The following is a 27914-nucleotide window of genomic DNA, read 5'->3' on the forward strand; positions in this document are numbered from 1 at the left end:
CATTTGCAGACTTTGACAATGACTACCTCAAGCTGACACCATCTAATTAGATGCAGGAACTGAAATCAGCTGGGAAAATAGTAAATTTATTCTCTGCCCTACAATCAGAAAACTGCACCATTCTGTAAAATAAAAGCAGAGGTTCTCACCCCCGGGCCAATAGTAGTTTTTCTCAGCCGGTCAAAACTGCCCACTCTTCCTGGAATGGCATGGAACCTATAGCAAAAGAAACAGAAGTCAGAATCTTTGCCATTGCTGAGCCCTTTGATGCTCATTTAGAGCAAATTAATGTCAGCTAAGACACAAGGTACATCAATCAGTACATCACTCAAACATTCATAATTCTAGACTCCAGAAGAGCCAGGTTGAAAAGCAAAGTCGATTATTACTACTTTTCCTTTTCTGTATCTGTTCTCAGTGATACACTGTGCTGAGGAGGATTACGGTAGAGGATTCGCTATTTAAATATATGGAGCTCTGGGTCCTAAACTTTTGTGGTGACAGCCCCTTTGAGAATCCAGTGAAAGACATGGACCTCTTCCTAGGAAAATAGAGTGCAGTATATACATTCAAATTTGTATAAACAGTTTCAGAGAGTTTGTGGACTTTTCCAAAGTCCATGGATTACTCTGTCCAAGAATCTTCAGTTCAGAACTCTTAGTTTTCAGCAGACTTACCATCTCTTAAACTTTTCAGCAGGGATCCGAGCTATTTTAGACATAGCCCCGTGTAGCCTACTTCCAAGATAAATGTCATTATTCTTACATACAGAATCATATTGTGTCTTGACAAGAGATAGTTTAATTTTCACAAAATCCGAAACACCCAAATTGTTATGAAAAAGCAGTTGAAAGCAAACTAGTCACTAAATGTGTGTGAACCTATCAGAATATCACTGATTTAATGAAGTCATTGTTCCTCTAATGACCAGAATCTGGTTGTCCATTTGTTCAAAAGCTATAGTCCACTGATATGTTTTCTGTTAAATTCATTCACTTACCTCTACAAAAGAAGAAGAAAATCACAAATATTCTTGAAATGCTGTACCCACATCAACTTTGAATCTGATCATTTATGTCTCAGGGAAAAGCGGAAAAAGCATATAAAGATTTAACACTTCCCTGATTCTTTAGAGGAAAATTTTGAAGCTAGCAGTATTGGTGTAGTTGACTTTATCTCTGAAATGCTTTAGAGAATTTTGAGTTGTATCATGCCATGCCTTTCGTTCTTGCCAAAGGACGGAAGAAGCCAGCAGAAGAATATTTTCATTATCCTTGACTATGTTTACAAGTAAACACTACTCAAGATATTATCACTTACATATTATTGATACTTTTTCATTTTGCCTTGTAGAAAGGCAAATATTAAGTTTTCTTCTATGGTGTCTATGGTGTTAAAGTGTGAATATTATTTTTAGCCAGGGCTCTTAGGAACATGAAAATCACTTTCTCTGCCACAGTGGTTCTCAACTTTGGCTGCACATCAGAAATAATTAAGGAGCTTTAAAAAATCCTAAATGTCTAGACTATACTCAGACCAATGAAATCAAACTCTCTGGAAGCATGGCCCAGGCATCAGTGTTTTTTAAAACTCTCCAGGTTGTTTCAATGTGCAACAAGATTTGAGAATGACTTCTACCCAGGAAGGTCCTTAGCCTAGCTAGTGGGAGCTATTACTCCAATTGGCCTTGGCCCCGATTCAAATGTTGAGCTCCTTTGAGCGAGGTATGACCTGTGTAAGCAACAAGCTTTCCTGGAGCCCAGAGCTAAAGGAGGGTAAGCACATGCATACACCTGCGCGCACACACACACACACACACACACACTGCATCTTAGCGGTACAGCCAGGTTCTGCCCCAGGATCTAGGCTTTCTTTCCCAAATATGATACATAAAATATCCATACCAGAAGCATCTGGCTTGCTCATTAAAAAAAAAAAAAAAAAAAAAAAGTTCCTGGGCCACACCCAGACCTGTTGACCAAATTACAGGAGAAGATCTGGATAATTCACCACTTTACCAGGTGTTTCTTTCTTTTTTTTTTTTTTTTTAAAGATTTTATTTATTTATTTGACAGAGAACACAAGTAGGCAGAGAGAGAGGAGGAAGCAGGCTCCCTGATGAGCAGAGAGCCCGATGCGGGACTCGATCCCAGGACTCTGAGATCATGACCTGAGCCGAAGACAGCGGCTTAACCCACTGAACCACCCAGGCGCCCTTACCAGGTGTTTCTGATCAGACTTAAATTTGAGCTCTTGGCCTAAATCTACCTAACACATTCTTTAGTGGGCAGCACAGCCCTGCCCTTTCAGATGTAACCAGCCTCTTGGGGCAGAGTGCAGAAAGGAATAAAGGAGAGAAGGGAATATTGCCCCTCTACCTTTTCTGGAAGCTGGAGAAAAACAGAAGGGGCAAAGAGATACGGCTGCCTTTCTTCTACCGAAAGAGCAGCTCCCAGTGTTTTATCACTTAGGCTTTAACAACATTTGGACTTAGTTTTAATCCCTTTACCAGAGACCATGCAAATCTCTTTTAGCTCCTGTTAAAGTCACTTCTCTAAACCTGACTAAAGCCTGGTAGCACTTTGTACCTTGGAACAAAGTAGGCTGTGGGAAAGGCAAGCAGAAGCCGCTTCTCAAGAAGCACGGATTCTTGAGTGGTTTGCAAGTGAAAACCCCAGATTGCTAACTATAGCAGTTCTCACTTGGTAGGGGCAATGATACACCACAAATACATTGTAAGTCAGCTGTTCAACCCTGAGGGTGCATTTTTCTATAAAAGCGAGGTCATAAATGGGGGGCAAGTTTCCCGAACTAGTCTTCTCCTACTAGCCTAGCAGTAGGACACCCCAAATATTGATCTATGGGATCTAACACATCCCTAGGTTGTGAGTAGGCAGGAGAAGGTAGAACAAGGGTAGTCTGGGTCTAGTGCATAGTATTGAAATCCTCCCGGGGTGTATTTCTCAGCCCCAAACTGGTTCTCCAGTCTCTTTATTTTCTCTTTGTCCCCCCAGATTACTTTGCCAACCCCCCACCCACTGCTATTACTTGTTGCTTCTTCTGATCATGCTTTCTTCCACTTGCTGACTTACTGAAGAAAAGGTACCTTTTTCCTGCCTTCTTACAAAGTCTTTGAAAATTTTTAAGAGTTGGTATCACCAGAGAAATAGGAATATTTGTGTGACCTACAAATGACAGCTACTAAGCTTCTCTGCAGACTTGTTTTCACCAGGGCTGGTGAGGAAAGCCACAGACACACAAAGGAGGACTACACTGAACAGGGTAGTAGCCATGGAACCTGTCCCATGCACCCACAGTCCCAAGGCTTCCTGCTTCTTGGGTGTTCTCATTAGGCTCCACATGACCCTGCCCCATCCTGACCACAGCTGCCCCATGATTCGCCGGTGATTCTGGGTAACCTGGCTTGAAACTCCAAACTGGACTGATCAGTCTGTCCCCCCAGGAATGTGAACTAAGAAACACGAAAGGATTTTGCCAGGTTGAGTTGGGAGCGGAAGTTGGAAGAGTCACCTTCACTGTGGTCTGTGGTCTGTGCAAGCACAAGTGATGAGGAAGAAGAAACCATCAGTCAGTATAGGAAGCTGCTGAGTAGAAAGAGGAGATGCCGAATGGTGCAGAGAACAGATGCAGAGAAAGGCAGAGATGAAAGGAGAAGCTAAAGGTATGAAGTCCACGCAGGGATGACAAGAGCTGCTGGCCCAAGCGCCCTGCACTAAATTCTTACTTTTTATCTGAGTGGATCACATACCTTGCAACCAAAGAAATCGGACCTTTCTCATTTCAGAGCAAAATCACACTATATTATTCTGTTTTGCTTTTTTTTTTTTAATCCTCCGAGTAGACAAAAACAAAAACAAAAACAAAAAAAACCCACCAAACTGATGTAAGGAAGAGCCTCTTCAAGTGAAAAAATGCTGCTGAAAAATGTAGATCTAAAACTGGTGACAGAGTTGACTTCTTCCCCACTCACTGCCTCTCTCACTCCAATGTCAGATCTCACAGAGTTCAGGAGTTCTTCCAACTCTGAAATAAATTTATGTATTATGTGCTAATCATCCTCCTGCTCCCCTACATAGAAATTCTTGTGTTCTCATGTTCTGTAGGAAGTATGACCACAGAAGGAAAATGGGACTCTATTTTTAAAAAGATAGAACTCATAACCTCAAATGACTGTTGTCTTCTTAAGAAATTAGTCACCTCAGGAAACTAGTAACATGCTCTGACAGTGCTCAAGAATGCCATCTTTGGCAAAGACATTCCAGCCATGAACTCCTCTTTGGAAATGATCCTCTGAATTCATTTGAGTAAAGGAAGAAGAAAAGCAGTGTCTGTTGTGGGCTGAAAACTCCTTCCCCTGAACCAACTAGTTTACTTTAGCATCTGGACTATTAGATCACATACTTAGCAGGTGCTCAATGAATGTTTCTTGAGTAGAAATGTATTATCAGTGTATTGGTGTCTTCCTTACTCCTTGATGATGAGTTAATTCATTGACCAGACCTGGCTTTGTTCTACTGGACTAATCAGGGCTCATTTGGTTGTAAGGTAGAACCCCAAATCAAACCTAGTAGGCAAAGGGGGAATTTATTGGCTTGTGACACAAGAGTTTTTGTTCCAGATACATCTGTATCTAGGAGCACAAACCAAGACTTGATCTCTCTCATGATACCGATGCGCACATATTTGCATATATGTGCATTGTTGCTCACTTCTCAAATCAGCTTTCTTTTGTACTGACTTCATTTTTAGGCAGGTTGTCCCTGTGGAGCAGCAAGATGATGACCTGTGTTTTCATGCTCCCCTCATAGCAGCAGAAGAAATTCTTTGCCACCAGTTCAAATCCAAATTCCAGAATGGGGTGCTATACTGGTATTTTAGTTCGATGAATCACTGTACCATTCCCAAGTCACACGCCTGTCCCCCCAGAACTAGTGGTCAATTTGTCCAATCTAAACAACGTAGATCTTGTGGAGAAGGAGGAGTCACCTGAGGTAAATATGGGTTCAGTTACCAAAGTGAGAAAATGTGGCCATTTCCCAAGATATTTAAAAAAATATTTGTCCTTAGCCTTCAGAGACAGAATGAACAATAGAAGAAATGCAGTCTCCAACCATTAATTGGAGAAAAGGATTCTGGGTAGACAAAAAAATAACAGATGTCCACTGTGAATACATTGTACCATTTCCAAAAATCAAATCCAACCTCAAAGACAAATTTTGTCACCGTTAAGGATGTTCAAAAGAACATTCTCCCCTGAGGGGAAGTCTAAAAGTGTTTCCAGACCAATCACATCACTGGAATAAGCATACAAGTTCTCTGAGGACTCGCCTGAAGGGGCCAGTGCTCATTTATATGTAAGAGTTCTGTCTTGTGGAGGAGCCTAATCACTCACATTAATCTGCAGTCACACTTCATACATCTTTCGTGCTGATGAATCATTGCTATGCAAGTGAGTCAGGAAATTTCCTCCGGTCTATTTCTGGTGGGCCCTGGCTTTCATTATCAGTGGCTGCTAACACTGCTTAATAGAAAAAAACAAAACAAAACAAAACAATTTACGCCACCAATTGAAAACAGTTGTGGCAAAACTGGACAGTTCATAGCCTGAGTATTTTATTTTCCCCTACTTAGGGCTGAGCACCTTACAACCTCAAGAATGGCTGTACTCTGACCCATAAGTTGTGACATAAAATGATTTTGGAAACAGTTTATTCTGAGGCAGTCCATGGTATTTCTTCCAGATAGTTCCATGTTTCCATGTAACAATTTGTTAGTTTATGTCTGGAAATGAACAGGCTGTACATAGTGCAAGCAGGTTTTTGTAGGGAAATCTTGAAAACACAGGTGACCCAGTGAAACTCCAGATCACCAAGAGAGTTAAAAAGTCAACCTGAAGACATAATGAACTAAAACTAAAAAATGGAAGTGATTTTTTTACCCTTTCAGTTAATCTCTCAAATGACCTGGGAATTTTATTTATTTATTCACTTGTGGCTACTTTGATTTTTTTTAAAATTTTTTTCACAAGGCCACCAAAGCAAATAAATCCAAATGATGGGAGAGGATGGTTCAACTCTCCTGAAGGCTGAAATGGATTCTTTTATCTTAAATGATAAGTCACATCAATACGTTTGTTAAAGATGGGGTTATGAACGTCATGACTTAGAGTGAGACAATCATACAGACTTTCCTCCAGACCACTCTAACTGGGAATGTGTTCAGCGTCCTTTTTATTTTCTTCATGGAAATCCAAGGATAGTAGCTCTTTGTCCAGTTTACCAGTTGTCTGTGAAAAGCCAAGGGGGCTCAGCTCTCACTCCGCTGAAAAGAGGTTTCAGTAGGCTATGTCTTGCCACAAGGGCAACTTCATCCCAGGCATTGCACGTGTCACAAACGTTGACAGTAGGATTGGCAGGGTCTAAAATGAATGGTCTAAAACAAAACAAAACAAAACAAGACAAAACACAAAACTATCCATGTCTGACCTCAGTTTTGATTGCTGTATAGTGAGAAAAGGGGATGTCAGAGTTAAAGAAGGAACGTGGTTAAGAAAAGGGCCCTTGGAAGGATGAAAGCAAGCCCATGGAGGGCTAATACCCATCAGGAAGCAGCATCTTGCTTTTGCCTCCCCACCGCACCCCCCCAACACAGACGCCTTCTCCTTTTTCCTCTTCACTTCAGGAGGCATTTCCTCCCTGCTTTCCTGTCTTCAATTTCCTCCCCATTGGCCATGTGTATCCACATTTGATTCATTCCACTCAAATTACTCATAATTCACACTTGAGAATTAAAGTTCTGTGAGAAGTAATCAAAGGGAATGGACTCTGTGCTAATTAAGGACTGCTCATTTACAGTGAATCACAATAAAGCTATCTTTGCTCCAGACTTTCTTTGTGGCTGACAAATATGCTGCTTCTTTCCTAAGGGCACAGAAAAAGATAGTTACCTTGTGTGTTTCTGCTTCACCTTTACAAAAATGGGGAACGTGGGACAGTAGTGTCTGTGCCAAACAACCTCGATTTCTGCGTATCGAACCAGAAGCTTGAGGACTGCCCTCATTCCCTGCACCAGGCTGAAGAGCAGCGGCTTTCCCGCCAGTTCCCAGATGTGAATGGTGAGGAGCTCCACGGTGTAAGAGGAGGGAAGTTTCCGGAACCTAGACACACAGATGGAAGGGTTGTCTACTTCCCTGGGTTGTCTTTTTCCCAGAAAATGAAGACAGATTTATTCAGTTATGAGAAAAATTTAAGCCCAACAGGCAATTTACAGAAGAAGAAATTCTATTTTCAATCTGTTTATCAAACAATAATTTTCCACCCAGTAGATTGACAAAATATAAAGAATGATAATATCCAATGTGGCTGAGTTTGTGAGAAAACAGACACACTCTGTTGGTAAGAATGTAAATCAATACAGTCTTTTTTGTAAATTAATACAATCAACTCTATACAAATTTGACATATGCTTCCCTTTATCAGCATTTTCCACTCTATTCCTTCTGTAGAGAATGTGGCTCAGCTGACTTGAACACACTCTGGATTTTGAAGACTTATATTTTTAAAAAAGGAAAATATTAATTAATAAGTTTTATATTGATTGCATGTTGAAATGGTAACATTTTTGATATAGTGGACTAAATATATTATTAAAATTAATTTCATCTATTACTTTTTACCTTTCTATATATTGCTACCAGAATACCTAATATTGCATATGTGGTTTGTATTTGAACCTTACATTCTATTTGTCTTAGCAGTAATCTGTGCTGTGCACTCATTAAAAGAAGGTAGATCTCTAAGATCTCTAGGTACAGATATAAAAAGATATAATATAGATAAACGAAAAACAATTTTTAAGTGACACATAAACTGCAAAACCCATTTGTCCTTTGTTTTTAAAAAACTAAGCATACATAAAAAACAAATTTGGCAAAATATATCCTAAATATTCTTAGGGAGGTGGGAATTTGAGGTCAAGAAGGAAAATTTTTTTTTACAGTAATCTTTTAAGTTGCAGTTTATGTTACACCAGGGAAAAATGAAATAGAAATTAAAGCCGAGGGTTAAAAACAAACTCATGAGAGAAAATAAAACAGGTGGTTTCAGGATTTTGTGTTGATTGATATCCAAATATGTATTTTTGTTGCCTTGGCATTCATCAGCCATACAATCTCTTTTGAAGATGTGTTGCAAAATCAAGCAATTTTTTTCCCCAAGCAGAATGGAAATATTTTCATACTATCACTATTGGTCGTTTGTTTTTACTTCAGTAAGGGAAATAAGAAAAACCAGAAGTAAACAACACTTTTTATCCTGGTCATGAAATAACAAACCAGATTTCAGCTGATCAATAATTCAGTTCCTGCAGGACTCCCTTAGGGACTGACAACAACAAACACCAGACTCCAAATCCATCTCCACGGGAACCAGCTAATATTCCCATGTGCCAAAAGGAAACCATGGTTGAAAACCACTCAAGCAGGAGACGCTCTTCATATTCCATGAGAGTAAATGTAGGGGGGAGAAAGACATTTTACGGCATGTTCTCATGGGTAGTTACATACCTCAAACACTTGTTCTTATTATCCTGTGTTCTATTTGGGCCATTTAACACTGTTTCATTTAACTCTTTCCAGTTGTGTGCAAGTTTATTTGTTCTTCAGGAGCATTTCTGTTGTTCCCAGCTTTCCTTATCATGGGAAGCACAATTCTGAATATATTTATATGAATTCCTTTTAAAAATGGGATTTATTTTCCCCAAGGTTGGTTCCCCAGGTATTTCTAAACTCTTTTTTTAAACATTTATTTTTAGTACTCTTTTTTTATAACATATTTTTAATAAATGGCCTCAACCTTTTTTTTGAAACCAAGTAATAAATAAACAATTTTTATGTTTTATTATCACTTTTTTATATAAGAGAATTACCTCGAAAAATGGTTGAGTATTTTAAAATCCTTAACACATAATAAATATTTAATACAACCTTACCAGATTACTTTCCCAAAATAGAAAACCAATTACCATATTATAACATATGTGGTCCAATTTCCCCACAATACCACCTTTTTTAAGTCTTAGAATTATTGTTCTGCTATAGCGATAGATAAGTTTCTTCTTCCAGACCTATAAAGGCTCTCCATTAAAAAAAAAGTGTTAGATTTCAAAACCAGTGCTTGTCATCTGACCAAGAATCTTACTTAGGCAGAAGCTTTATTTCTTTGTTCTTCTGTCCTTCTATCTTTAATAATAAATTTTTACCCAACCAAATGAGAAAAAACATATAGGACGTTTAAAGACTTTTAGAAATAGGAGGAAATTATACAGAAGTAATACATGTTTTTGCAAAGTGACTAATGTTTTCAATAGTAAACAGAAAAATACACAAAGAGTAGAGTGAGTGATTAAGATGAACAAATCAAGATATTAGCAACTTTATACAAAGACAAAGAAGACACAGTCCTTGTAGAAAGTGCCATATATAAATATGTTATAGTAAATACCTTGTCTCTGCTATTTCTGCCGAATGGAAAATTCATTTCTACATCTTTATGAAAAGTTTATCTTAAAATACTCAGATGAGTCACTGAATCTCCCTCACATCCCTTCATCATAAGTGAGAGCACATTTCTACCAAAGGCAAGGAAAGATACAAGAACACGCACATGTTAGCTTTTGAGGACCCCCTTCTCTGAAAGACAGCTCTGCCCCTAATAAAACTGGCGAAAGAGGAAGGAACAATTGAGGCTTCAAAGAGTAAACATCCCACTCACATTGTGCTAGTAGTTTCCCTTTTCTTCTTCCTGTGCCTTCCTTCTTTGCCCCAATCCATCTGGTTATGCCAGGGAATATTTTTGTTTCTGTTCTTTGGTTCCTACCAAACCATTATGTTGTTCTAGAATAATTGATACAGATGTCCCATATCCTAGACAGCCCTTTCTCCTTCTCTCTCTCACTCTCTCCATATATTCCCTCTCCTCTGCCTACCAAGGGAAGAGGTGGGGCCTGGAAGTGTGAAGGAAAGGGATATGAAAAGAGGAAGGCTCCCATGGTGTCCCTGTGCTGGTACATACTTATTTTCCTCTGTGGAGTTGGCAAATGATGTCTTGAACCAATGTATCATTAAACGAGTGAGCTCCTTCACCCTTGCCACAGATGTCTTGACAAAATCCACTTGGTATGGCAAGAGGGCCAAGGCACACAGCTGCGCCATGTCACTGTCGTCACAGAGGTACAGTCTGCGATAAAGGTGAAGTTTTAAATCTGTTGACACCAAGGAACAAAGACCATTGTGAGTATGTGCTCCCTCCTCTCCTTTTTTGGTTTCCCCTGATACAAGGTTACCCTGATTAATGAGACCTTGGTCATTTAAAACAAAACTGTTCTTTTTTTCTTCTTAGGAAAGTTGTTCCAGTTTGCCCAAGTCATTAAAAGAGAAAGCTTCAACATCATGATCCCAGAGCAGTTCAAATTGAGCAAACTCTGCTAGGAGCAACTCTGATGAGGCAGATTTTCTGTCTATTCTCAGAGGAAGTTTATTTCCAGAAGCAGATTTCATTACCTTACTTCAAATATCATCTACATATAAGTTAAATGCCATCAGGCTCTCTCAACAATAACCTATATAAACCCCCTTGTTCCATATCTAAATTGTTCCTGTTTGTACACAAACTTGCAGAAGAGATTCTACCACCCGGACTCTTGAGGGAATTTATTATATTTATAAGGGTAGAGAAGATTTAAAGATGTGTTAAGGTCAAATTTAAAACAAATAATCCACTTCAGTTAACTGTAAACCAAAGAGAGAGGAAAACTAGATTAAATGGCAAGAATGATCAAATAATCATCTGTAGACTTACTACTACAATCTCATAAAACACCAACTCAGGTTGTGCTTACTCTACTTGTAGGAAATATAAATGTTTAGTATCTTTGATCATAATCTATTTAAATTTTCCCAATTCAACATAATTTGAATTTCTAATATGATTTTATTTTGGATACATACCTATATGCTACCTATCCTTCTGTCCAATTAAATTGTCCCACAATGACACCCTTGTTAATTGTGGCAAATTTTGAATCTACAACACATATTTTAAAGTTAACTGGCCAGGAACTTATTTAACTTATAAAATATATTTTATAATAAATAACATATATGACTTGATCTAGAGTCCTAATTTCAAGCATATCTATACAGCCTTTTCATACTGGTCCAGTTGTTCAGGTCAAATCAGAGTTCTAAAGTAGGTTGATTATCAACAGATTAGAGAGTAAAATCAAATTCCTATGATAAACATAAGCGAATAGAGTTACATATGGCAAATATTCTTACCAAGACATATTATAACACATATATTTTAGCTCCAAACTTTCTAAGCCACAATCGTTAGAACAACTTCCAAAAGACATTTCGGTTCTACAGGGAGGCTCTCTGCCTTTCTTAGCAATCAGACTGGCACAGAAACTCAAGATTTATGATGATAAGGAGGAAAAAAACCCAATAATTTAACTCAAATTTTGGTATTCAATAGGTATGTCAGGTATTTGATGACCTACTCTAGCTGATAAGATGACTTGGCTGACCCAGAGATTATCTACTCAAAGCTACTACTGTATCAACATTTACTCTCCTTCAAAGTTCCTCACTGGCAGGAACCCAAGTTAAAGGTCTCTAACTTATTTTTGAGGCTTATGATTTTTTGTTTCTTTTCTGTGTGACTTAGGTGGGTTTATTAAGCCTTATTTTATCATCATCCTATCATAGCCACCACTTGTAAAGCAGGAATACTTGGCTCCCTTGCTTTGAATCAAATACTATTCTAAGTGCTTAATAATTATTAACACATTTACTCTTCGACATCCCAGAGATGCAGGAACTATGATTCTCGCCAGTGTGTAAGTGAGGAAGTAGAGTCTGAGAGGTTAAGTAGGTTGCACAAAGTCAGCATGGCTGGGAAGCTAAGCCTTCTGTTGTCACCTTACTGCCCTTTATTGCAGGTTGGATCTGAGCCCAAATGCTTCCTAACTGGTGGCTAATTCAGGTGTTCTCAGACTTTAATGAGTACAGGAATCATGTGGGAATCTTTTGAAAGGCAGTTTCTCATTTAGTAGGTCTGGGATGGAGCCCAAGATTCTGTATTTCTGGCATGTTCCCAAGGGACGCTGGTAGAGATGGTCTGAGTATCCTATCTGGAGCAGAAATGTTATCAATCAGATCTCGTCAGATATCCGGCTCTGGGCTGCATTGTGGCACACAGGCTGTGCTGTTCATTGTTCAGCGCGTACGTAAGATGTGCAGGGAATAACAACAAGATGCCTATGAAGATTTGAGGCGATCATCGGAGTCTTGATCTGACAATTATTAGTAACATAGAGCTGCCCACTAAAATTCCTTGAAATCCTAGGACTTGTTGGAGTTGCTGGACTCTTGTTGTTCTATAAAACCCACTCCCCAACCTCAGTGGAGAGAAGCGGGGCTACATAATAATTTCAGGCTTTTTCAATTCATTTCACACAGCTGTGCTCAAGAACTTAGGGGACTTAGAAGCCAGTGTAAAAACATGCTTCTGCTCCTCTGGGGGACATTTTCACCCGAGAGCTACTGATATAGCCTCAAATCCTCAAGACAATTACCCAGGAGCTGCTGTTAGCTAACCACTGTGCTTTTGAAGTCTGCACCAAAGAGAAAGAAAGCAATTTGCACAAATATGAGAGCATGGTGAGCCTATGGTAAGACTTAAAGGGATAGAATTACCTTTTTAAAAAAAATTTTCATTGTACTAAGTATTCTGCTACATGATTTCAAATTAAATCTCATTATTATAATTCTTGCAACTATCTCTGTTTTATAGATGAAAAAAATGAGGCTTGAGAGTTTTATAGGACTTACTTAAGGTCTCGTAGGTAATATGAAATAGATCTGGGATTTGGCCTCAAGCCCAGGGTGTTCTCTCCATTACAGAACTTGGAGGTTGTATCAGTCTCCACGGGTCCTAGACAGTCTGAAGGCCCTGGATTGACAACCCAGCCCCTTTATGTTCTGGTGACCTAACTGTGGGTAAGTTGCTTACATTTTCTAAGGCTCAATTTTTTAAAATATTGAAACTGGAGATAGTATCTTTCTTTTAGGCTTTTAGTGAAAGTCAAATGGGATCATTTATTCAGATTTTAACTTTAGCAATGAGAATTATATATGGCATATAATGGGGGCTGGATACATCACAGCATTTCAAAAAAATCTGACAGGATCAGCAAGATTATCAGAGCCAAGAGGACTTAATAAAACTGCAGGATAGCCTAAGAGTCCACACTCCCTTTCCCAGCACTTTCTTATTTCAGAGTTCCCCATACTTTTGTCTTATTATAGGTGATGTTATAGTAAAATGACCTATGCATGTATCTGTTTTCCCCTCCAGACTATAAACCTTATTGGGTCTTATTCATGTTTGCAACCCCAGTGCTGATAGCTTCTAGAAGGTGGCAAGCATGCAATATATGTAATTTTAACATGAGCAGCACACTGTCCAACAGTATTGGTAAGTAAAAGAACTAGATCAAGAAAGTCAACATGTTCCTCTAGAGTGTGGCTGAGAGGGTAGGACCAATGTTATATGTATTCATTCCGTTTATTCCATAAGCAGTTATTGAATAAAACAGTGCCAGAGGGGTGCCTGGGTGCAGTGGGTTAAGCCTCTGATGTCGGCTCAGGTCATGGTCTCAGGGTCCTGGGATGGAGCCCCGCATCGGACTCTCTGCTCAGCAGGGAGTCTGCTTCTCTCTCTCTCTCTCTCTCTGCCTGCCTTTCTGCCTACTTGTGATCTCTGTCAAATAAATAAATAAAATCTAAAAAAAAAAAAAAAAATTAAAACCAGTGTCAGGCACAAAGAAAAAGCTTATGCTCGTGGAGCTCAAACACTGTAGGAAGCCAAACTCGTGCACAGTGACAATACAGGAGGACTGCACTGTGGCAGTGATACAAGGAGAAAGGAGAAAAGCACAACAGGCAGGTCTAGGAAAGATTAGAGAAGGAAGTTGAGCTCACACTGAGCTGAGTCTTGAAAGGTAAGCAGAAACTGCAAGGCAGAGTGTAGGATGGGACCAGTTTAGAAAAGTATACCATTAGGGGCGCCGGCTGGCTCAGGCAGGAGAGCTTATGACTCTTGATCTCAGGGTCGTGAGTTCGAGAACCCCACATTGGGTAGAGCAATTATTTAAATAAACTTAAAAAAAAAATAAAGTTGGGGCACCTGGGTGGCTCAGTGGGTTAAAGCCTCTGCCTTCAGCTCAGGTCATGATCCCAGGGTCCTGGGATCGAGCCCCGCATCGGGCTCCCTGCCAGGGAGCCTGCTTCCCCTCCTCTCTCTGTCTGCCTCTCTGCCTACTTGTGATCTCTCTCAGTCAAATAAATAGATAAAATCTTAAAAAAAATAAAGAAAAATGTATCAATGGAAACAGTGTGCAAAGACATAGAGATGGGAGAGAGCATGGAGCTTTAGGAAAATCAGATACTTCAGGGCTACAGATACTTCATGAATCTCTCGCCTACAAAATGCGAGCTCCAAAAGAACAAAAATCTTGATCTCCTATGAGATCACGTGGTAGATATTGCACAAATAATAGTCCAAAAGGATAAATAACAGTGAAAATGTTTAATATGTCCTGATAAACTGCAGAAGAATCACTGACCATGTATTGGCTCATGGCAATTTGGCAATTTGTTTCCACCTATTGCCTCAAAGAGAATACACACACACACACACACACACACACACACACACACACACATACTTATATATGTATTTATATGTATACAAGAATATACATATTCTTCACACAGAAGCCTAGATTCAAGTCCCAAGTTCTCTGGAGAATGTATTTACATCTATATAAATCACTTAGTCTGGGCCTCTTCTTGGGCTACTATAACCAAATACCACAGACCAGATGGCTTAAACAACAGAAATATATTTTTCCACATTTCTGGAGGCTGAGAAGTGGTCAAGGTGCTGGTAGATTTGGTTTCTGGTGATAGACCTCTTTCTGGTATGCAGTGGGCTGCCTTCTTGCTGTCACGTGACCCAGAGAGGAAGCTCAGAGGTCTCCTTCTCTTCTTCTCAGGATGCTAATCCTCAAGGGGTCTCTAGTCCCATGACCTCATCTAAATCTGATTACCTCCTAAAGGCCTCTCATCACAATACCTTCACACTGGAGTTAGGGCTTCAATAAGTGAATTCTGAGGGGCCCATAACAGGGTCTTCATCTTCTTGCCTAATGGAGATACTTTATCCTCCCTTTTTATACATCTGACTAAATTTTATATTTCATATCTCATTCCAGATACCACAACTTCTTAGGGATAAATGTAACATCACAATGGCCATAACAATGTCATTCTATGACTCTGTCCTTCTCATTTCCCATTTCCTGAAGGAGTTCCCTCAGATTCCTCCCCTATCTAAGATGCCCCCATCGACTAGCTCACTTATGTTTGTAGACTCTTCCTTTCCATACCACATGCTATTTGTCATTACCATCTTCTCTGGATCTTTTGCATGGTCCAGTGTCTTCTATGGCTGCTGTTACCAGAAGTATTAAGGGTCCTACCAAAAACAGTAATGCCATCAGGGTGGTCGTGCTTGCCAAAGGCACAACCATTTCTGCCAGTACCAAGAAAGTAGGAGCATCAAGGAGAGAGGCCTGTTCTTGCCTCTTCTCAAGGCAGAGTGAAGGTGCCTCTTGACTACTAAGGCCCTCTGGACGCCTTCCTCACTCCACAAAAGCCCCAGAGCTACACACTACCACTCAGGCTACAAAGCTGGGCTGACTTGAGCTCTGGCTACCATAGCAGATAGCCAGAAAACAGCTCTTCCAATTTTCCCTCGAAATTTTTTGAAATCTTCCCCCAAGAGACAGGGAGGGGCATGTATCCACTGGTGCTAAGTATTAAGCCCCTCTCTCTTCAACAATGATCTGTTGAGTTTGGGCTAAAGTTGTGTTTCTAACCCATCTCTCCCCCTGGAGGAGACTCATTCATCCTCCTGAGTTTGCCTGATGGTGAGTGAATCCTGGTGCAAATTCAAGTTAGGCTCAAAAAGGGATTCTTGCACTCTTTCTCTACTCCATTATATCAGACAAATAGTCAATCCTTGATCACATTTCTTAAATTAGAAACCGGTGGCATACAGATACATGGTGTTCATGTGCTGTAGAAAAGTGCCTTCTAAAAACACTCTGTGTTCCAGTTCTACTATAAGCAGTCTGGTTCCCTATGCCTCAATCAATATAGCGTCCAGAGTGGTCAGCCCTCCTAAATACAATCTGAAAAGGCACCCATTTTAAGGCTTCCTGTGAAACAAAACAAATATATCTTACCTGTGGAGGGAGCAGGCCCCAGGATGTCCCAGTAGGCCATGATCTCAAAGGAATGACTGTGGAGACCTTCCGTACATACAAAATTGAATCTTAAAGACAATGGTGCTCTCTTTCCCATTAGGATCCTTAAAAAGGAATATGACATGGCATGAGAAAGAATAGAGAAAGAATGAAACACAGGATGATTTTCAACCATCCTTCCCCTTACTCTACCGCTGCTACTCTCTTGACTATTTCTTGAACATTCCAGAAATGTTCTCTCCTCAGGGTCTTTGCAGTTGTTGTTCCCATACCTATAATACACTCACTGAAGATGATCCACGTGGTTTCAGCACTGGCTTTATTCAGGTCTCTGCTGCTCCAGTTGGCCTTTCCTGGCCACCCTTTAAAACAAGAGCTCCCTCCCTGTTTCCTGCCCCCTTACCCTGCTTGATGGGTCTTTACAACATTTAGTTACCACTTGGAATTATATTATTTGCTTATTTCTCTCACACTTGGGTATTAGTTGAACAAAGGCAGGAGCTGTGCATATTTTCTTCACTCCCCTGTCCCTAGTAACTGGCAAGTAATAGGTGATTAACAAGTAACTTAAATGAATTAGCATCTGAGTATGGACTGGGGCATAGATAATAGTCAATCATGAATATGATGAAGTAAAATATTTTAAAAGAAAGCTGGCTTCTACTTCTGGGTATAATGGAGTAGTTTATAAGCTGATGCTCAATAAGAACAACCAGAAAATTAGATTTTAAAAACCATGTGTATGGGCACCTGGGTGGCTCAGGGGGTTAAAGCCTCTGCCTTTGGCTCAGGTCCTGATCCCAGGGTCCTGGGATCGATCCCCATGTCAGGCTCTCTGCTCGGTGGGGAGCTTGCTTCCTCTTCTCCTCTCTCTCTCTCTCTCTCTCTGCCTACTTGTGGTATCTGTCAAATAAATAAATAAAATCTTTTAAAAAATAAAAAATAAAAATAAATAAATAAATAACCATGTTTAGGCATATTTGAGAGGCACCAGGTAGTTGAAGCTAGAGAGGCTGAGGTCCGGTGAGGGTCAGGACAGCAGATCATGAACAGATGGGTGTATACGCTGCTGCTTTCTTTCTGGGGACATACACTGATTTGGGGAATAGGTTAGAGGATGAAAATATGGATTTTGTTTGGGTAAAGAGAAGCTGCTGGGGTTAAAGAAACCAGCAGAGAACCCTGCCAAGCTCCTGGGGCTAACACAATGTGGAGAGACTTGGAGGCCACAATCCTGATGAAAAGGGAATGGTGGATAGTTGAACCTGAAATATGACCTTTTCTTCTCCCTCCAAACATCTGCTGAATTCTAAAGATGCTTGAGACACGTATGGTTAAAGAAACAAAGCAGGACGTCTTGAAGAGTTGAATGGGATTGTTGACAGTCTTTTTTTTTTTTTTTTTTTTTTTTTTATATAAATTTATTTTTTATTTTCAGCATAACAGTATTCATTATTTTTCACCACACCCAGTTGACAGTCTTAATGGGTTGAGACAACATGGATTAGGGTTCAGTCTCCAGGGCTGAGGTGACAAGGACTAGTAGGGAGTTCCTGACAAACATACCAAGCTGTAACAGTGGTCCATTAACTTGGCCACATGGTAGAGTCACCTGGGGATCCTTAAAATACACCAATGCTTTTGCCTCCACACATGTTTTTTTTGATGGGTATGAGGTGTGACACAGACAATCAGCTCTTACTCTATTTGGTGAAGAAAGAAACAGTAAACCCTCATTGGAAAAAGAACATACCTGAGGCAACTAAGATTTTTTATGCACAGTGTCCTGGGTTTAATCTTTAAAAATCACTAGAAATTCCAAGAGATAGGGCTATGGGGGACATGGCCATAGGTGTGTGAAGCTTATTCTTGTGGATACCAGAGAGTCTGAGTGAAGTATTAGATCTGCTGAGGAATTCAGAGTTCTAGAATGGGTCAAGATTAGAGAGAATGCCAGTACTCTCTTATGCTACCCTGCAAGTATCTTACTCTCCAATGAGTATCCCAAAAGATTTTTGCTAATATTATTAGTAGAAATGAGGCATGGGACATAGCAGGGCCTGCTCATAAACCCTCAGGTGATATTATTTCCCCTTCTGTTCTTGTCAGCCTAGTCCCTGAACAGGTCTTGTCTTGTCCGTGTCTTATTAAGACAATGCCTGCGATGTCCTGCGATGTCCTGCGATGTCCTGTGATGTGGCTCAGAGGAGAGCCTTAAGATGCTCTGACTGGATAATACAATGAAACAGAGATTCTTGTTTTCAAAACCTCTAAATCAAAGCCATAGGAGATAATGGCGAGAACTCCCCATTATAACCATAACCATTATAGGCATGACGCATATTTTATAGCTGTGTCTCCTTAAAAGCGGAGAGTATGTTTTCCCGTTGTGGTATTTTAATAATAAACACACTGACATGTAAAGAGAGGAGCACAGTTCCTCTGGCGTGTAAATGATTTCCAGTACCTTGGGCTTAATGGGAAAGTCTCCTGAGATTTCATTCACAAGCAGGGCCCAGCAAATGTCTGACACAGAACAGTTGCTGTTACTGGTAGGTTAAGACATAGAACAGTTTCAAAAGAAAAGAAAGAGGTTTTTTGTTTTTTGGTTTTTTTTTTTTTTCTCTCACACCCATCTCTCAAAATAAAGTAACTGAATAGCTTTAAAAATAACAGCAACAAACAATATATCACCAAAAACCAGGCATCAACTGAAACAATAAACTCTATACTCTCAGTGGGTGGGAGTCTAAACCAACTGTCAGACCCACATATCTGCTTCTTTTCCATGCTTAATTCAATTTTCCCTTCAAATGAATTGCAATATGGTCTCTGTTGCTCTGAGTCGTGGAGAAGAAAACCCCAAAAAACACCTGCTGCACACAGATCTCAGCATAGGCCAACACCTTCGACAACCTGCTTCCTTCCCTGCCTCCAGGGTGCTTCCTCAGTTTGCCTTGAAGCCTCATTCCTCAGCAAATACGCTCCTATTCAGCCACGGGAACCATTCAGCAAAATAAAACGTGGGCTAAAATGGATTCTGGGCTGAATTAAAACAATTCAGTCCCTGGAAAAGTCACTTGGGGGAAGAGGAAATGAACAGGCACTTAGCAGGTACAAAGGAAAGACCGTGGTTACCTGGGAATTCGGTTCAACCTTAAAGGGTTTCAATTAAATTATTTAATGAGTTGAAAGAATAGAAGGAACACAGATGAGAAAATGAGTTTGCGTGTTCTTAGTCAGGAACAATTAGAGTAAATGAACCAAGGTTTTCAGGGCTGTTATTTTTCATGGGTTTTACTTCAAAACTCATTCTGGAAATCTAAAAAGTAAAGACCTTCAAGGACTGGTTTGGGGGGTTCTGTTTGTTTGTTTGTTTTACTTTGGGTTTGTTTTGTTTTTCCAGGAAAAGGGCACCTGAGTTGTGGAGGAGGGGAAAAAGGTTTAGGGAGAGTGTGTCCATAAGGTTTTTTGAAGTTGGGTGGGCGAGGAGTATAGAAAAAGGACCTAACAATGAAAAACAAATATTTTGATTCCACATAAGGTCACCCTGGGAAGCGTATAGCCTAACTCTTATTTTTAATGTGCCTTTAGAGTACATTAACATTCTGTTTTGATAAATAATAATAACAATGGTATAATGTACCATAGAGTTTACAAATTTAATGGGGAAAACTTGGAAGAAGCAATGGGTAAAATGAAAAACACATTCTCCCATTTCTCCTTTTTGTTTTCTTTTGTCTTAAAGGTGGTCTTTCTCCATTCAAAGCATAATCATATGTGAAACTCCATCATTTCTCTTTCTGCCTTTCCAACCCAATGGACTTCATTACAGCTACCATTGTGCCATTCATCTGACGTCTTTTGCTAACTGCCACAATTTAGTAGGTGTTTGGTATTCCTGAAGGTAGTGTTTTTCAATAAAAGGCACATTCAAGCTACTTCTCTATACTCAGTTGAAGCAAGGACTTGGTAACGAATCTATTGTTTAAATTAAGAAACAGTTCTGAGACACTGTTTTAAAACGCTGATCTTATTTTCACATTCAGGTGGCACCTAGCTTGGTCTGTTTTATACAGGAGAACTGTTTTCTTCATTTTATAACACAGATATTTGCATTTTTCTTCAACCACAATTCACTAGACTGGAAAAAGTAACAGGTGATATAAAAATAAAATAAAAAAATAAATAACAAGTCAAGCCTTTTTCATTTCTTTCTTTTTCTCTTTTTGGAACTTACCAAAACACACACACACACACACACACACACTCCAGGCCTGATTAGTTCAACATTTGGAGCAAAGAGGAGACATTGTGCGTAATGTCAGCAAAGCCACATCAGCAAGAGACCCCAGGATACCGCTGAAGGGAATGTTTATCAGACAAATGTGTCTCAAAGATTCTTGGTACTTGGAGGCACCTTTTCCACCCCTTCCTGTTTGCATTCCTCAGAGTCAGATTTCAGCTAAGGGGATGGAAATTAAATAAAGGTGCATTGGAGAAGACATAATTAGTCCTTAAATCATAAGATCTCAAATTCATGAACTTTCATTGGAAGTTTATCTAGAAGTCTTAAAAAAAAAATGCCTCCGAGGCAATCTCTCCAAATTTCCTCCTAGGAATTTAATGTTAGCATACACAAGTAATTATTATTTAATAATGCCCTTTTGTGCCAAGCTAAGAGTTTGCCTTAGCTGACTTTTCTACCTATGGAACAAGAGAATTCACAGTAACACCTTCAGCCAGACCTGTTTCCATGTGAAGTTTGCTTCAAGTTTTCTCTCAGAGCATCCAACCCTTCTGTCAGTTGTTTCTTGCAATGGTTCACATCGGCAAACACATCACTGAACAGCACAATGTCAATCTCAGAGCATCCTTGAGTATCAGTCCCCTTTATGTAAGACCCACCCTGTGAAGACAAACAATACAATGTAGGTAAAACCAAACTAACCCTGAGAGAAGCACAGATTTCAAGTTGTAGCATTTTAGGGTCAATTAACATTGTGGAATAGCTCAAATATGTGCAGTTGAGCCCCACTCGCCCTGAAAGAAGAAAAAGAAAAGGAGGAAGCAATGTATTATGGTCTACTGAGAACCGAGCCTCGCCTATGAAAAAGAAAGTATTCTTTGCAGAAAAAAGCCTGAAAATCCTTGGGAAGACTTAGCACCACAAGTTCTTAGACTCTTTCTGCTTGGGAGCCACTGGCCTGGGGCAGGAATCAAATTTGCCACTGTATAGTCCAAAGCTCACAACAGCAGCCCTCAGTGAACACCCAGACAGGCAGCCCCAGCCCTAAGTGTCCTAACAAACCTGACCCGTGAGAGTTGTAACCGGAAGTGACTACCATTCCTGGTAGATGTTCGTTTGCTCTGCTTCTAAATAGATCTTGAATGATTTTTAATAAAAAGTTCTGTAGTAATAATACATTATATGTTAATAAAAATTTTTAAAATGTCCTGTAATTATAATTAATGAGATTTTTACTTCGGATCTCTTACTAAATATAACTTTATAAAAGTTAAAATGTTAAGTAATTAACAGTACACTGTTGCCTTCTTTAGCACTCAAGGAAAATGTAGGTTGCCAGTTCCCAAAGGAATCTCTCTGTCAGTAAAAGAAGCCTGTTACCTATGATTTGGGAACCATAATGTCCCAAATAAGGCAAAAGCAGTCTGTCAAAGGAGGACCGTGACACACAAAGGGACAACACACTTTCACGTGACATTGGAAAGCGTTCCCGGGTTTGACTCCAGCGTCGTTCTCTATCTGCTAGTCATGAGGACTAGCTCAAATGGGTGCCTTGTGTCCCCCCTGTCTCTCCCGTCCCAACTGTTCTTAACACAGTTCTCACTAGTGCAATTAATTTATGAAACCTATTTCCCATTAGAAATTTCTTATAATAAAAGAAAAATAAATTATAGTGACAAAGGAATATGAGAAATGGAGTTTTGAGCAGTCTTCACCCGAGAGTTCTCAATACACTAATGTGTACTGTCAGGCTCCAAGAATGGAATAAATGGCACAACAATTCTGCAACTTAATCGAACAGTGGCCCTTGTTTTGAACGAGTGTCGTACAGGACCAGAATTGAACACTGGCTCCCAATATCCAGCTCTGTGTCCACACCTCGTCTCTGTAGAAGAAAATACAACCTTCGTATGCCGGCTTTTGTCATAACTATCTTCAGGAAGAATTTAATCATACTCAAGTCATATTTGCTATTGAGTTACATTTTAAAAAATCACTTTTTATTTCAAATGAATGCATGGCTTAAGGATGATTTTATAACAGTTACATGTGCACTTGGGGGCACCTTTTAAAATTCTTTTTTATTTTTTTTTTAAGTGATGTCTACACTCTTCCGCAGGCTCAAACTCATGACCCCAAGATTAAGAGTATCCTACTCTACCTACTGAGCCAGGCAGGAACCCCTATCTGTGCATTTTTAAATGAAGGGGCAGAAAAATTATTGGAATGAAAGGCCCTCAGAACTGCCCTATATTGTTTCTCTACAAAGATTCAAAAGTATGTGCTGAAGGTGTTAATGTTAACAGTAATAACAACAATAGGGAGAAAACCATATCATCCTTGTCATTGGGATCCCTTTTTTGTCCAGGAAATGTTCTGTGCTCTGCGGACAGCCATTCCTGGACACACCGAGCTGTCTTCAGGCTGACAGGGAGCCCATCAGTGCAGCACCTAATTACTTCCACAGGCAGACTGCTCAGCCATGAAACAGGGCCCTGGGGGACAGGCTCACCTCCTTTGCCTCAAAGTCCCTTAAGCATTTACAAACATCGGTCAAGTGTGAGCCAGTTCCCTGGTCCTGCCAATGTAAAGGTACTTTCATCCCTCGGGCAGAAACTGCCAACCCTAATGGGCTCCAGATGTCGCGTGGTTGCGTGCCTGCTCCACCAGCCTGAAGCCTGCCCTGGCATTTCCAAGGGCTCCTTGCAGGCTGTGTCGCCCCACGCAGGAGGCAACACTGGCCTTTGAACTCACGTGACCTTGCCCGGTTGATGTGCGTTACCTCCACGGGAGAAGAATGGCTTCCGTAGGGCTGTGTGGCCTGGCCAGAGGGCTGAGGGCTCAGATTACCTGGATCACCCGGGAGGTCGGCACCGGAAAGCAAGCCTGGATCCGCGTGAGCAGGGCCACGATCTCAGCCACACAGGCAGCGCTCTGAGGACCTGAGGCTGGGCGGATATTTTCATCTGCAAATCTCTGTAGCTCTTGGGGACTCTTACACTCCAACATATGATGAGGTGAAAATCCTATAGACATTTGGGCTGTACAGAGAAATAACCAGGATTTCATATTCGCTGCACAGAAATAGATGTGTGTCAAAGGCAAGAATCTAATTTTACATGCAAATTCTGTCTAGTTAATCCCCAGGATTACCTAGCTGTGATAACGGGCAGACTGACTCTGCTGGCTGGTAAAGCATCAGATGAACAGCAAACGTCACCCCCTCTAGACTTAGCTGACATTTAACCCTAGGTCTTTATAGAAGAATGGCTGAATTTCTTAGAAAACAGATATTTCAACCGTTCTATGTGAGAAAGAAAAAAAAATCTTTTGTTCCAGTCGATGAAATCATTTAAAGTTTCTAAATGAAAAACATGTATGTTAACAAGTTTCAACAAAATGATCCCAGGGTACAGAATTCCAAGTTAAACCATCTATTAAAAGTCTGAAACTAGCAGCCCACAGGCCATATTCTGCCTCCAGAATGTTTGGTTTGGCCTGCACGGTGCTTTCAAAAAGAAAAAACTAAGCCAACATGTAGAAATCTGGAGACAGTACATTGTTTTTAAAGGGGGACATTGTAGGTGTGTGGGGTTTTTGTTTGTTTTGAACCAGAAATGCTGACAAGACTGACCCCACCTTCAGGAGAAGGAAGTGAACACTGAATCGCTAAGTTCAGTGAAAGGGACATGTGAACTAAACTGACAACAGACAGAGTCACAGGAGAAGAGGTATACACATTTTATCACTGTTAACATTTTTTTTTTTTAATATGCACAGAATTCTTTACAGAAAAGAACTCAAAGTAGCTATGAGACCTGGGGGCTCGTACACCACTTATACAAAGTACAATAAATTGGAAACAAGTGACTAGATAAAGGGAAGAGGGTTTGGGGCTTCTAAGGCCAATAAATTGTGGGAAAGTGACTAGGAAATATAAAAGGGGAGCTAATGGCAGATAAAGGATATAAAGGTTTGTTTGTTTATGAAGACTCATATGCCATCCATCTCTAGATTTCCAGTGATAAAGGCTACTCTCCTGGTCGTGGTCCGGGGGAGGGGGTGATTACTGGCTTGTTTTTAGGTAGGGAAAGCAGAGTGCTCTTGTTTTTCCTGTTTCCCAACTGCCTCACCTCCAAATAATTAATACAACAAATTGGCATTGGGGTGGCATATCCTGAGCCCCTTCAACATCAAAGAAACTTTCATAATTTCTGCATTGGATGGACCAGGGGGAAAAAAAATCCTTGAGTATCTGCAATCACAAAGTGTCCCTTAATCAGGGTCATACAACCAATTCATATTAGCACTGAGAATTCATTTTAGATTGGCCGCTGACTAGAAGAGAGCTCAAGTGCCTTAAAGCATTCACTAATGCTCTCTGGGAATGAACTTCCCCCTCAAGCACGCATGGAACATTCACAAGAATTGAATATATACTCAGCTACCAATAAAACCCAGCACGTGCCAGAGAACTAACGTCCCACAGATTATATTCTCTGGCCACTGTGCAATTAAATGAGAAGCCAGTAATAAAATAACTAAAAATAGTTCAAGCTTTAAGGAATTTTAAGAACCACAGACTTTAAATAAATCATGGATCCCAGGAAAAAAATCATAATGGAAATCAGAACATACTCAGAACTAATCAGTAACAAGAAACTTTGTATCAGCACTCAAGGGATACAGAGCCCCTTGGTTAGGCTTTGTCAATTAAGCCGAGTTAACAGATTGTTGGTTTTGTTGTTGTTGTTGTTTTGACACTCTGATTCTTCAGCTTGAAACATCATATCCAATTTATATACTACTCTCTTTAGGGAAAGTTCATCAAAAAATGATTACTTTTCAGTGACACCTGCGTATCCAGAAGCAATGACTACTTCCTGGAAAAAGTTTTATTTATTAAGAGCCTTTCAGAGAGCAGCTGTCACCAGTTAGTTTAGAGGACAGACCGCACATATGAGAGCAAAATGTGTTAAGATCTTAGTTCTGTGGTTTATCTGGTCTTTGACATGGATAAACCATAACCTGACTCCCACTTGAATTCCTGACATGGTTCCGCTTTTGACTGCAAGCCCACAGAATCGTGCTGTATTGTCTCTCTGAATGATACCTTGGCTTTCCCACTTCTTCTTCAAATTTGGTTTGGCAAAATTATTCTTCATCTCTGCCACCCCAAAAGCGTGTAGTTCCAAGCCACACCCTGGTCCCATCTTCCGTTCTCTATTTCCTGTTCCTGGAAGCAACCCTCAAGCCTTGCGCTGAGGGAAAACCAAAATATGGTTTCTCCGTTGCATAAATATATACAGAGGGAAAGAGCGAGGCTTTTTTTTTTTTTTTTACCTCTTTTCCTGGCTGTGAATCGATGCTCCTGTAGTTCATGGTTCTCCCGACTAAGGATTGTTCCAAAGCGCCTCGAACACATCCTACAGGTTTTTGATATTTCTGTAGTCATATGCTTTATATTCCTTTCTTCTAGATTTTCCCAGCTGAGCTTGTGCGTCTGCATGGTTGACCTCTCCTGTACAGGCTGAGAAAAAGTAAACACGTAACATAGGAATTACAAGAGCTGTTTGAAAGGTCTCCTCGTCTTCATTTGGCTTCTGACTAAATGTTCTCAGTCACGAGCAGAGAGATTCTCATTCCGTTTCCTAAACACAGCAAAGCCCATTCGTTCTTTAGATATAGATGGAACACTGCTGTAGTTTTTTTTTTTTTTTTTTAAGATTTTATTTATTTATTTGACAGAGAAAGCACAAACAGGCAGAGAAGGCAGAGGGAGAAGAAGCAGAGAGCCCAACATGGTGCTTGATCCCAGGAACCCCGGACCATGACCGGAGCGGACGGCAGACACTTAACAGACTGAGCCACCCAGACACCCCTGAATACTGCTATAGATTAATAAATGAACCATGAAAACCACAGTGCTGAAAAAAGGGTACTTTTTTTTTTTTTTTTTTTTTAAGCACTAGGTTTTGTTTTATAAAATCAGAAGAATGACATACTGGCTCTTTTTCTGACATTTACTATTTGGAGACTTTGGGCAAACCATTTTCCCTAATTGGGTCTCTGATCCCTTATTTGGGAGAAGGGAGAAGAGGAAGGTGGGAAGAATATACATGTACCTCTTAAGGTTACACTGAACGTAAAAATTCTAGAACTGTGAGAATCCCGGCACGTCACAAGCATTTTGGAATAATAATTACAACCACGGCAGCTGCTCTGAATACAACACTTGTGTCCAGTGAATTCTGCTGAGCATCCTTAACAAAGGGAAGTCCCAGGAGGTGTATATTTCCTAGCGGACACTGAAAAGGGTGCTTTCCTGCTGCATCCCACCACCTGGCCTATGGCCATGAGCTCTGTTCTAATTTTTAGTCTCCTGTCAACAAATCTCCATGAAGAGAATTAAAAACCAAATAAAAAGCAGGGTTGCTTTCCCCACGTGTACCTCACTGTGATGCTGCAGTCTTTCCCTTGGGACTTCGTGCCCACATTCTTCGCAGTGAACTTTTCCAAAATGCTTCTGTCGAAAGTGATACTTCAGAGCCTTGTAGCTGACAAAATCACTCCCACAGCACTCACACTTATAGCATTTAAGAGCCCACATCCTCTCCCAGTGAAGTAGTAGGTGTGGATCCTGCTGATGACAAAAACAAAAAGCATCAGCCCTTTGAAGAAAATCTAGCCCCTTACAGTTAACGAGAACACAGATGTTACTTCTAGTGCACTAATTGGTGCTCAGCCCCAGAAGTGTCTTCTAAGAAGTTTCTCCCTCACTAAAATCAAACACCATACTTATTTAGATGAGCTGTTTGTAAACGTGGGCATGTAAACAGGAAGGAAGCTGTAACATCAGTAAAACCAAAGGCAAAATCGTGTCTAGGTATATATGCACAGTCTTCTAAAAACGATCTCAAGTGAGTCTGTGACCCAAAAGACGTTAGCATCTACTCCTTTAGACACGCTCTTTACTCAAGGATTCTCCAAGAGCCATTGTCTCTTCAATTTTTACCACCCCCTGAAACCCATATTTGAGAAAATTATCATGAGTAATGATTTACACATGTCTTTTGAATCACTCCCTGGACTTTTAAAAGTAGTTAGAAACAGACAAAAAATAAAAGTTTGTACCAAGAGACACAGTAAGGTAGATGTCCGGGATTCCGGTCTCCAGCAGGCTGCTCCTGAAATGGTTTGTTTTTCTGGTTGCCAAGTAACTCTGCTTGCATTGGTAAAGCTGGTCCTG

The 27914-nt window shown here is 40.2% G+C and overlaps 1 protein-coding gene across 1 annotated transcript; it reads right to left on the minus strand.

Annotated features, from left to right (window-relative positions):
- Positions 1–53: 53 nt before the first annotated feature.
- Positions 54–27914, minus strand: LOC309861204 (2'-5'-oligoadenylate synthase 1-like). Its single transcript, XM_082723935.1, has 10 exons — positions 27800–27914; positions 27117–27308; positions 26009–26195; positions 23516–23706; positions 21165–21325; positions 16396–16520; positions 10092–10281; positions 6968–7177; positions 6301–6453; positions 54–216 (listed from the first exon to the last, which is right to left on the minus strand). The coding sequence occupies exons 2-10, from the start codon at positions 27273–27275 to the stop codon at positions 105–107; spliced, it is 1488 nt and encodes a 495-aa protein (XP_082580061.1). The 5' UTR covers positions 27276–27308; positions 27800–27914; the 3' UTR covers positions 54–104.

Source organism: Mustela nivalis, assembly GCF_964662115.1.
Source record: "Mustela nivalis genome assembly, chromosome: 3".
Lineage (NCBI taxonomy): Eukaryota > Metazoa > Chordata > Mammalia > Carnivora > Mustelidae > Mustela > Mustela nivalis.